The following is an 11,609-nucleotide window of genomic DNA, read 5'->3' as shown; positions in this document are numbered from 1 at the left end:
CATAAGCTATAGTAAGATTTTTTATTGTTTTTAAAAAAAAGCAAATGTAATGATTTCTATTGAATGATGTAGTGTAGTTCTGTAGCTTTACTGTGGCTAAACTGACATAACATTTACCGCTCACTACCTGTCTGAAACCAGTTAGTCTGGATTTCTGCACTGCTGTGATGATTTAGATACAAACACTTTGCTCTCTCAGTCACACTTTATGCAGTCAAGGCTGCAAGAACTCGTACTAAAATATGCCTGAATACAGACTTTATCCACTCGACCTCAGTGAAGAGCTTGGGACCATTCACAGGCACTTTTAAAACAGAAGTAGGAAAAATGGAAGCCAATCTTGGTAAGTTAATTGAGAAATATTGTTTACATTTTTGAAGCAATTTGAATAAAAATGAATCAGCATGGAGCTGCAAAATGTACTTGAGGCTTATCACAAGGCGAAACAACTTATAAAGTCTATCCACAATGCTTTTTTGTTGTTTTCTAATTTTTCACTGCAGATTGTAAATACCAGTTAGTCAGAAGCAATGATGTGAAAGAAAGAAATCTGTTAAACACATTCCTAAATTGTTATTAAATGTATTTGTTTGGATTTGGATTCAATAACTAGAGGTCATAGACAAAATTCATGTGTTTGCAATTGGAGCATGTAGTTGTAGGTTTGAGAGCCCTGTTAGACAAACACCAGTCTGGGCATTTGCTTTTAGACAGGAGACATGCCACTAAACCAGTTGTGCCAGAATTTCCTTGTGCCCGGAAGGAAAGAACATTTTGAGTTCCCAGCAACCTTTTGACAAACATTCCTCCTTATGAGAGCTCCGCCCAAGAAGCTTTGTATATGTCAATACAGTTGAGAGAAAAACTTTCCTAAGAAAAACAGCCCTGCAAAATTCTGCTTTTGGTTAACTTTTTAATCGTGTTTTGACACTGCAGTTTTCTTCGTTGCCTTCTATAGTATCGTCTGAGCTTATATATTTGATGCCAGAAAAGATCATTTGTGTGTTGCACTGCATTGCATCATATAGCCTACGCTTTTCAGCTGTTTCAACTGAATACTTTGTCAATAAGAGGGACTGAGGCATTCTTATCTGAATTAATATTTTCTCTTTTTCCTCTTGTTGCTTCTGATCACTTATTTATTTTGGTTCAGGGTCATTCTAAAAATGTTTCACTATTTTAGTTTTGACTTGTTATTCCTCAGACAGAAATGAAAGGGTCAGAAATAACTCTCCCATGCACAAATTTCTTAGAACGTTCCTCTTGTGTCAATCATCTAAAGCAGTGGAGACAACTGTGGTGATAGCAATGTCACGCTGAATGATTCTATTCTGCTCCTCATTTTGAGGAGATAAGCCCGCCTTCTATTTTAAAGCTTCTGTGCCAATCTGGTCACAACAAGCTGCATTATCATCAATCCAAATAAGTTGTTTCACAATCCTAATAAGAACACAATATTATTTCTTTTTATCTGCAACAAAAAAGTTTCAATATTTTCTTTGTTTTTCAGAGGAGACTGAGATCAGGGTCATACTCATAGGGAGTAGATGGGCTGGCAAGAGTTCATCTGGTAACACCATTCTGAGAAAGGAGAGATTTGAGTGTGGCCGAACAAGAACAGCTCAGTCTGAAGTGAGACATGGATTGGTGGACGGCAGGAAGCTCACTGTGATTGATGCTCCCGGTTGGAGCGGCTCCCTCTCCCTTGCTGAGATCCCAGAGGGGGACAAGCAAAGGTTTAAACTCAATGCATCCAAGTGTCCGCCTGGACCAAATGCTTTTCTCCTCGTTATTCCAATAGACTCGGCTTTCTCTGTGGAGCAGAAGACGAGTGTGGAGGAACACATGAAGCTCTTAGGTGAACGGGTTTGGCGATACACGATGGTGCTGTTCACCTGCGGGGATTACCTCGGGGAAAAGACAATAGAAGAACACATTGAAAGTGAAGGACAGGCACTCAAGTGGTTAATAGAAAAGTGTTTGAATAGGTACCATGTATTTAATAACAAGGACAAGATTAACTTATCTCAGGTCACAAAGTTGCTGCAAAAGATCGAAGAGATGGTGTGGTACAATGGTGGCAGTTACTACAACGTAGAAGAGCACATTTTCCAAGTCATCAAAGAGAAGCAAAAGGAGGTAGCTGAGAGAGCAGAAGAGAGAAGGAAGAAGGCCGAGGACCAAAGACAACACATGAAAACACTCATTCCAGGTGAGTGTGACAGAAGGAGCACTCAAACACATCCCCTGTATTATATATTATGACATAATGGCAGCAAATCATGTTACCATATTTATTCAATCAATGCAAACATCAAGATGAAAGGACTAATTTGCCACTTTATGGGACATACAACTTCTCAGAATCATAACTGTGCCCATCCAGGAAATAATCCACCACACAACGTCCTGTAAAAGTATTTGTTAATACAACTGGATAGATGTGTGCATTAAAATAAAGACTGGATTAAACAAGGTTCATATAGTAGTACGTTAGGTGGATTTTGCAAAAGTCAAACAAAATCAGGTTGTTAAAACTGCATGTTAAGCATACAGACGTGAAAGCAATGCCAGTCTAACTTAAGCATCTGAAAATGTCAAACTATTTATTTTAGCATTATGTGCAGGGAGAACCTGGAAAAAAGTGACATTTAATGCAAAGAAAGACTGAATAAAGGGACATTTTACAAACAAATACATGCATCTAGAAAAAAAAAAGAATAAATTATACCTCAGAAAATTGCATAAAATTCTGTGTTAAAACAACATTACAATAACAAACATTTCCAGTTTTTAAAGTCCAGTATTTTAATGTGTTGAATATGTTAATGAATTCTATTACCACATACTTCCATTGCCCGTTGCGATTCAATGATTTTACAGGCCTGCATATGCCTTGATAATTATATCTCAGTATAAGCTGCTGTAAGCTCCAAGCCTAACCAATCGTTGTTTTGTCCAATAACAGAAGAGATGAAACATATCCCAAAACTCCAGATGATTCTTCTGGGAAGCCGTAATGTTGGGAAAACCTCTGTAGGGAACACCATCTTGGGGTACAAAGACCAGGAAGATGGAAAAAGAACGCCAAAGTCTGTTGCCTGCCGGGGTTTTGTGGCTAAAACTGAAATCATTCTTGTTGACACACCAGGCTGGTGGAAAGGCTTCCCTGTGTTCGACACTCCTGAAGCGATCAAAGATGAACTGATGCGCAGCATGTTTTTGTGCCCTCCTGGGCCCCATGTCTTCCTCTTGGTGATAGATGCAGATGCATCATTTAATGCCAAACACTTAGATGCTGTGACATCACATGTGGAGCTTCTTGGTGATGGAGTGTGGAGACACACTATTATAGTTTTTACCAGGGGAGACTGGCTGGGAACAAACAGCATAGAGCAGTACATCGAAGGAGAGGGGGAGGCCCTACAGTCTCTAGTTGAACAATGTGGAAATAGATATCATGTAGTTGATCATAAGAATGCAAGTGATGGTACACAAATCTCAGAGCTGCTGGAGAAAATCACTGAGACTGTGGCAGCAAATGGGTGGAGCTACTTTGTTCCAGACCAGCAGATATTTCAGACCCTCGAAGAGAGAAGAAGGAAGGTGAAAGAAGGAGCAATGCTGAGGCAAAGTCAAGTCAAGGCCACACGAGAATCCCTTGGAGGTATGCTTCACTATCACCTAGCATCAGTGTCACAAGTAAAAACGTGCCGCAATGTCAGAGCTGTTTCCACACCCTCATATTAAATAGATAGCAGAGATGGACAAAATACAGAAATATACTTCAAAATTTGTTGAAAATGCTAGAGGATATCAGTGACTGTAATAGATACAATGTTTCTGGTTATTCGGTAATGATAGCAGTATAGTGTCTGTCACATGTCAAATAACTTGTCAATGTCCAGGTAATTACATCTTATCAAATGCAGAAATCCGTTCCCAAAGAGAATGTGGAGCTGTATAAAACTTTTTAAAAAAGAAAATATAAATGTACAATCTTACCAGTGACAGAGCATTCTCACTCAGATCATATGCAACATGACATTTTCCCATTTCACTTTGCTCTGACAGCTGTTTTCTTCTCAGTTTCCAGTAATAAGCTGCAGGAACTGAGAATAATACTGCTTGGTCAGAAGACTGTTGGAAAGAGTGCAACAGGAAATACTCTCCTGCATAAAGAAGTCTTTGCATCTAGTCGGAATGAACAATGTCAAATGCAAGATGGGGAGGTTTCGGGCCGACGAGTCACAGTGATTGACACCCCGGGCTGGTGGCAGGACTCCTCATGCTGCACAGATGAGATAGACAAAGAAATTGCCCGAGGTTTTTCACTGAGCCCAGCAGGAGTTCATGTTATTCTGCTGGTCATTCCTTTGGACCTGACATTCAGAGATTATCAACGAGTCACTCTGGAGAATCACATGAACCTTTTTCATGCCACTGTATGGAAACACGCAATGGTTCTGTTCACATATGGAGACAAACTAGCAGATAAATCTTTGGAGGAGCACATTGAAAGGGAGCATAGTGCCCTGCGCTGGGTGATTGAGAAGTGTGAGAACAGGTACCATGCCATTAACAATCTGAAAAAAATGGATATGAATCAGGTGACAGAGCTGTTTGAGAAGATAGAGGAAATAGTAGCAGGAAACAGTGGCAAGCTCTTTTGTCCAAACATGAATGAAATGCACCTGAGAATCGAAGAGACGTTCAAGCAGAAGCAACTGAAACATGTGCTGAAGCAAAGACTAGTGCGGGAGTACGGGAGGAGAGAGCTGGAGCTAATGAAAGAGTTCAAGGAAACACTCCATGAGCTACAAAATGACATTAGGGGAGGTGCGACGGGCACAAAATCCAAGTCACTGGGTGAGTATTTTGAGGAAGATGATATATATGTTTATATTCATCCTATTTTGTAAATGATGATTTTTTTTATTAACATGTTTTGATGATTATGATTAGTTGGTGACAGGGTGAAACTCACAACCAGGTCTACTGGTCAGGGGAAGAGAGATGGCAAGGAGGAAAAACTAGATACAAAAATCAGCCAAAAAATTAAAAAGCTGGATGACGATATAGAGAAATTATCACATTTTCTTGGAAACAGCAAGGAATTTTTGATCCCTGATTGTAAGTCCAATTACATTATCAATCCTAGCATTTAAAGTATTATCAAGCACAAAATAAATCTAAATGTGTGTTTTGTTTTCAGTTAAAGGAAGCAGTCCAGCACCTTCTATTCCTGAGTCTTTCTTAGAGCGCAAACAATCAACCGGCAACTTTGAGAAAGTTCTGAGTTGGTTATCGAATCTTCATATCGGCACAAATGTGGAGAACCAGCTGACTCTCAACTTCTCTCAAACATCAGGCTACAGATCTATGGTGCCATCCGACACCTTTGACTTTGACAGAGAAGTTGAAGTTCCCGAGTGAACAAATTAAAAGATTACTGCATTCTGTAGTGAATTTAAAAATGTAGAGAAAAAGAGTCCAACAATACTGTGAATTTATGGGGTAGCAGCGCCTCTCATGTTGGAGAACTGTTGGAGAATTGGCTCAGGTAGCTTAATTTGAAAAATAAGCTACCATTGCTTGTCCCAGCCTCATTAGCACTGTTTGCCTTTGAGCAAACAAGGAACAGTGACTATGGGGAATGTGATCGACTGTTCACCCACTGAGCTAAACCGGTGACCAGGGGGCACGTCTCTTAAATATGATATATGTCACAAACTCAGTCTACATCCTTGAGTAAGGTGTTCCAGAACCTGGAACCTCTATTTATTTCTCTTTATTTCTGTTCTGTCCATTCTGATTGTAATAACTCAAAATGAAAAGAAAAATAAATAAATAAAAAATAATAAAGGTTCAACAAAATATGACAATCAAGTGGACAGTATAGCAAAAGCTGCAATTTTCTACTTGAGAAAATAAAGCTGTTGGGCATTTTTCTTGGTCTTCAGGTAATAATTCTAATTGCAGTGCCGGTAAGGACATGAAAAAAGAAAAAAAAAATCATCAATTAAACTGGAATTTATGGACAAAGTGAAAGAAACTGTTGGACCGAGGCATCAAAGAAAAGATATCATGAAAAAGAAGTTGAGAATGCCAAGTGGAACTTCCTAAGACCCGAACTCTTCCACGGCATGCATTTTTAATTTCTCTTTGATATTTGGGCATATTGGGACCTGATGAATGTAAAAACAAAGAATTACCAGATTTTTTTTTAACCTGATTTTTTGTTTCTAAGAAAAATTAGAGCCACATATGAGGATATTCGTTTAAATTTTAGCAGTATAATGTCCTTGTAAGTGGATATCAGGCTCTTGTAGAGCAAAATTGAGTATTTGGTCTAAATAACGCAAAATGTGATGTCCACATATGTGGACGTCGGGTCCTAGGAGGTTAAAGATGACAGGCTTACAACATCAGCATCATCCACCCCAGGTAGCACCCCTTCCATTACCCCTAACGACACCCCCTTCCCCTGCATTAGTCCCTACTCTTCACCGGGTCTTCATTGCAGGCACTGGTTTCATCTGCATCCTGCACCTCTCTTTGCTGCACCTGAGACCCACAGTCCCAACCCAAGCGCAGACATGGGAGGAAATGAGGGAGGAAGAGAAAGGTGGAATTTCTTCATGCTCCGATCTGTGGTACAGAAGTCTTTCAGAGCCAGGGCCGGTGGGGGACTTCTGAGGATTTCTGCAGGCCAAAACATGATTGCAACCTGCAGAAATCCTCAACCATAGATAGCACCAACACCCAGGTCAACCTCAAGGTGGATGACCCTGCAAAACTTATACCACCAGATTGAAATCTCAGACACTGAAGCCAAGTGGCAAACCTCATGGCCACATAAACTCAAACCTTGGGACATGAATGTTTTGACACCATCAGGCTTCTGAAAACAGACCAGCTATGTAGCTTTGTATTTTTCACATGGGGTTTTTTTGTCCTGTGGTTCCACATTTGCCTCGCTTTCTACCTCTGTTCCCTCCGCCTCCATGCAATTTAAATCAAGCTGCGGGGTGGGGGGTATGACGACCTATAGTACCTACAGTATTAGCTCACTAGCACTAGACTGCAATGCTACTCCTCCCCATCTCACAAATGCATCAACTTCATTTGTAACCCTAACATTGGTAATGTGTGCATTGGTATGCATCACCTAGATGTCCCCGTTCCATTGTCAGTGATGACTTGAGATTAAAGTTGAAATGTCTTGCCCGCTTTTTGTTTACTTTAAGATTGCTGGGGATGCTAAAGTGGCAAGGTATTTCAGTCTGTATCTCAGGTTCCTGTCTTTATAGGTTTAAAATTATGTAGTGCTTTTCTCCAGCATGCAGATGGAGAAATATAGTATATGTCTGATATTGTGCCCAAGCCTGCAATGGGTTTGCTTTGGCATGAAATTTCAGCTTTTTTTCATTATGTAAAAGAACATCTGTGGCTATGTGTCTGCTGATCTGAAGTGATTTCTTTTCCATTTCCATTTCTAAATGGTAAGTAGTACAGTTTGTTGGGTTTGCAACTTTTTTCTTTCTTTTTTTATGTGACACTGAAGTGCCCAATTTTTCAACTTTTCTGAGGTGCCAGACCTGTTATTTAAATATAGACATGTATGGTATTTACAGAAACATGAGAATCTCAGCTTAATACTCATTAAACCATTTACATGTCCACCAGATACAGCTAAAACAACAAGGAATGGAAGAGCAGGTAAACAGACTCTACAAAAAGATGTAAACAAAGATCAGATTCCCCTGTTCACCCCACAGCATATACACAGACAGACATTGTCTGTGATGAAAGGATAGATCTCACAGATTTCAAAATTGGAAGTGTCAGCCAGCAGCAAAAGAAGACCAAAGTTACGCTTCATGGTTGAATAACATTAGCATGAATTCTGGTCTCACCTACGATTAAACCATATTTCCTGCAAAGTTCCATATACCAGTGTGCTTCAAGAGCATCCCTTCATAAATCACTATTATGAGCCTTATTCGCTTGTTTACTCACAGACGCATTAAGCAACAGCAGTGTACAGTGTGGCTGTCCACTTTTCTATCACTACAAAAACATATATTAACTGTAACAACTTTAAAGAGACTCTTAATTAAAACATAATAAAACCCTTTCCCTTCCTGTTGGATGTGCAGATGGTTTGTGTGTGAAAAAGCTCAGAGCTGCTCTCCTATCTATAATGCAGTCCCAGAGGCATTGTAGTGACCTTTCACTGTTGAAGAGACTACCCTGTCACTCCAATTGTGCTCACTCCAGTGGCAGCAATGCTGCTATGCACGGTGCTCGCCCATTGCCTGCTGATGGAAACAGTGTGGGTTTCAGTGCCATCCCTTAGTACACTTCAAAGCAAATTTATCTGTCACACCCTGCAGTTAGTTCATGAGCAGGGTTTAAAATTAATCATCAGGAATAGCTTTCTGTTACTTTCCTTTCGTAGTCTGTTAAATCTGATACTACAGTTGGTTACAACATGCTGTCATGCAGATGGTTTTTTTTTTATGAGCTGCACCCTGGCTGAAGACTTTGGTTCGACACATCTTTAGCCAGTGAACTAACACTAAATCATGCTTTCTGAAACTTGAATGACCAAAATGTACAAGTTTTAGTCAATATAACATGACACTGAGCAACCGACCCAATAAACTGCAACAGCTTACTGTTGGAAATTTTATCAGAATACAGTGAAAAATGAGAAAAACTAATATTTTTCTCAAATCATTGTGTGAAATTGTCATAATCCCTCATCAGCTCTATTCTAAATGTGCCTCAAGCTACCACCCTGAAAGCCTCTGCTGACATATGTAATCAGTTCCTTTCTTTCTTTGTAAACAAGGTTGAGTGTATCAGGTCAGCAATAGTACTTCCTGCATATGACCCATCCATGTTTATTCCCCGCTTAAATTTTAGACTGATCTCGAAACTCCCATTCCTTTCAAAGTTATTGGAAAAAATAGTTTTTACCCAATCCAATACATTTTTGAATACCAATGACATTATGGAGGTTTTTCAGTCTGGTTTTAAACATTTACATTCCACTGAAACAGCACTTTTACAGGTTTTTAATGACATCCTTATAGCAAACGATTCTGGAAGCTCTGTGATTCTTGTGCTTAAAGGTGCAGCACTGGATTGACTTTGTTCCTGTTTGAGTGACAGAACGTTCGGTGTTAAAATTAAAAATGTTTTGTCCACCTCAGCCCCCCTTTCTTGTGGGGTTCCTCAGGGTCAATGCTTGGTCCTCTTCTGTTTTTTTGTACTTGCTCCCTTTCTGCTCTATTCTTTGAAAACATGAGATATTCCTTCACTGCTGACGACTTCCAAATTTACCTTCCTTTAGCACCTAATAATCCAGGCCCCATCCAATCGTTTTAAACTGCCTTGAAGATGTCAAGGCTTGGATGGCTCTGAACCTTTTGAGCTTCAATCAGAGGTAATTATGCAAACCACTTATTAATTATGCTTGGCTTGGGTCATACAAGCCAACAACATATCGAACAGCATGTCACAAGTCTGGGAGTCATTATGGACTCGGGTTTTAAATTTAATAAACAAATCAGTTCTGTGTTGCAAAAAAGCTTTTTCCAGTTAAGGAAAATAGCAAAGCTTAAGCCAGCTTTGTCAAGGTATGACTTAGAGAAAATAATACATGCCTTTATCTCAACTCGGCTCGACTACTGCAATGCACATTATGCTGGAGTCAGCCAAGCATCCCTCTCACGTCTTCAGCTTGTTCAAAATGCTGCTGCTCGTCTCTTACCTGGCACACACAGGCATGAATATATCTAACCTATCCTGTCCTGTATTCATTGGCTTCCTGTTAATGACAGAATTAATTTCAAAGTCCTAACGTTGGCCTATAAATGCCTAAATGGTCTTGCTCCTCCATACCTTCCTGATGAACTTCAGCCTTATATTCCCTCGTGGGCCCTTAGATCAGCCGACCAGCTGCTTTTGGTTTTCCCAAAAATGAGGCTGAAACTTAGAGGAGAATGAGCTTTTTCAATTGTGGCACCCAAACTCTAGAACATACTGCCTTTAAATGGTAAATGGTAAATGGCCTGCATTTGTATAGCGCTTTTCAAGTCCATAGGACCCCAAAGCGCTTTACACTACATTCAGTCATTCACCCATTCACACACACATTCACACACTGGCGATGGCAAGCTACATTGTAGCCACAGCTGCCCTGGGGCGCACTGACAGAGGCTATAACTATTAGACAGGCCTCTTCACTTCCTTTTTATAAATTCTTTTGAAAACACATCTTTTTTTAATTAGCGTTTGGACCGGTGTGAATTGATATGCTCTTTTTATTCTCTTTGTTTTATTTTATGTGAGAGTTTTAATGTGAGAGGTTTTATCTTTCGTTTTATCTCTTGTTTTGTTTTGTTTTTGTGCAGCACTTTGGGCAAATTTTCAGTTTTTTTTATGTGTGCTATATAAATACATTGGATTTGGAGTTTACAGAGGTCAAGTCCTAGAGATATTTTCCCACAGTCTTCCACAGAGCCTTCTCTTTTTGTAGTTAGAAGTACGACCCAGTGGTGGTTATAAAGTTTCAAAGACCTCATCAAATATCTGCAAACACACAAAAGTACAGAAGTAATAATGAAATGTGTGACACTCAGAGAGAGACAAAGATGTGAAAAAGAGAGGACAGGAGAGGAAGGGGTGATATTATTTTTAAAGGTACTTAATCCTCAGTTAGTGACATTTGATAAAGTACAGACTTAGTTATTTCATATTGAGACGTGTCTCTGACAACAAATGGATAATTTCATGTTATTCAAAGGTTATACGGGACCTGTATTTACTGTCGGTATTAAACTAGGTAATGTGCAGTGTTGGGGTAGATGTTTATAGTGATGGATTGCTAGACTAGTGCAGGGCAATTCCAGCTTAGGTCCTGTTTAGCAGAGGAGACATGATATGTGAGAAAAACGGAGTATTGAAATATAATGTAATAAACAATATTGAATATTTAGTTAGTTAATGCTTCAAAATAACTACCAGACATGAGTGCTGCTGAAAGCAGCCATGATGGCTCATGTGCTGTAACATCTGCTTATATAGCTGGATGAATTGACAAAGTGTTGACCTTAGAGCCAGTGCAGTCTGGAGCTCACAATAAAATTAACTATGTGGCTTTTTTCTGGTGAGTCATTTTCTTATGCTACACCACTACAATGAACTTAGGATTCCCTACCTGTCCAGAGCTGAGCAGCTCCTGCAGGTGTAATGTGTAGGTGGCTCATTACTTTTGTTCATATAATGTAGACCTGGGCTGTCAAAATTATGATTTTTTTAAAATTATTATTATTATTTTCTTAATTAATTAATTATTTGGTTTGCAAACATTTAGAAAATAGTGATAATTTCTGTCACAAGTACTAAATCCCCTGTGTTTTTATGTGCTGTTAGGTAATTTAAATTTATAACAATCATTATGCATTACTTAGTGCTGGATAGGTTTCACATGAAGACATTTTAACTCATGGCATGACTGTGCTCTCGGATAAATATAATGAGGCACAATATTTGTCTCTGCAGCAGAGTAAAAGTAGAAAACTGCATGAAAAGAA

General features: G+C 39.3%; 1 protein-coding gene across 2 annotated transcripts; it reads left to right on the top strand.

Annotated features, from left to right (window-relative positions):
- Position 1: 1 nt before the first annotated feature.
- On the top strand, positions 2-5,997 carry LOC106632296 (GTPase IMAP family member 8). 2 transcript variants are annotated; one of them, XM_042221385.1, is made up of 6 exons: positions 2-343; positions 1,511-2,212; positions 2,969-3,667; positions 4,075-4,869; positions 4,966-5,133; positions 5,216-5,997. In XM_042221385.1, exons 1-6 carry the CDS (start codon positions 328-330, stop codon positions 5,434-5,436), a joined length of 2,601 nt encoding a protein of 866 aa, XP_042077319.1. In that variant the 5' UTR covers positions 2-327; the 3' UTR covers positions 5,437-5,997. The 2 variants fall into 2 exon arrangements, with proteins under 2 accessions (XP_042077319.1, XP_042077320.1); XM_042221386.1 differs by having other exon boundaries at positions 3-343; positions 4,090-4,869.
- Positions 5,998-11,609: the final 5,612 nt, after the last annotated feature.

This window comes from Haplochromis burtoni, unplaced genomic scaffold (genome assembly GCF_018398535.1).
Source record: "Haplochromis burtoni strain Fernald_Lab_line unplaced genomic scaffold, NCSU_Asbu1 Contig_65, whole genome shotgun sequence".
NCBI classification, from domain to species: Eukaryota; Metazoa; Chordata; class Actinopteri; order Cichliformes; family Cichlidae; genus Haplochromis; species Haplochromis burtoni.
The sequence above is the reverse complement of the archived record's forward strand: the minus strand, read 5'-3'. Positions and strand labels throughout refer to the sequence as shown.

Excerpts from the sequence above, each read along its gene's own strand:
- LOC106632296 (XM_042221385.1), top strand. Across the intron at positions 2,213-2,968 it reads CATGAAAACACTCATTCCAG|AAGAGATGAAACATATCCCA; the intron begins GTGAGTGTGACA and ends GTCCAATAACAG. Across the intron at positions 5,134-5,215 it reads GGAATTTTTGATCCCTGATT|TTAAAGGAAGCAGTCCAGCA; the intron begins GTAAGTCCAATT and ends TTTTGTTTTCAG.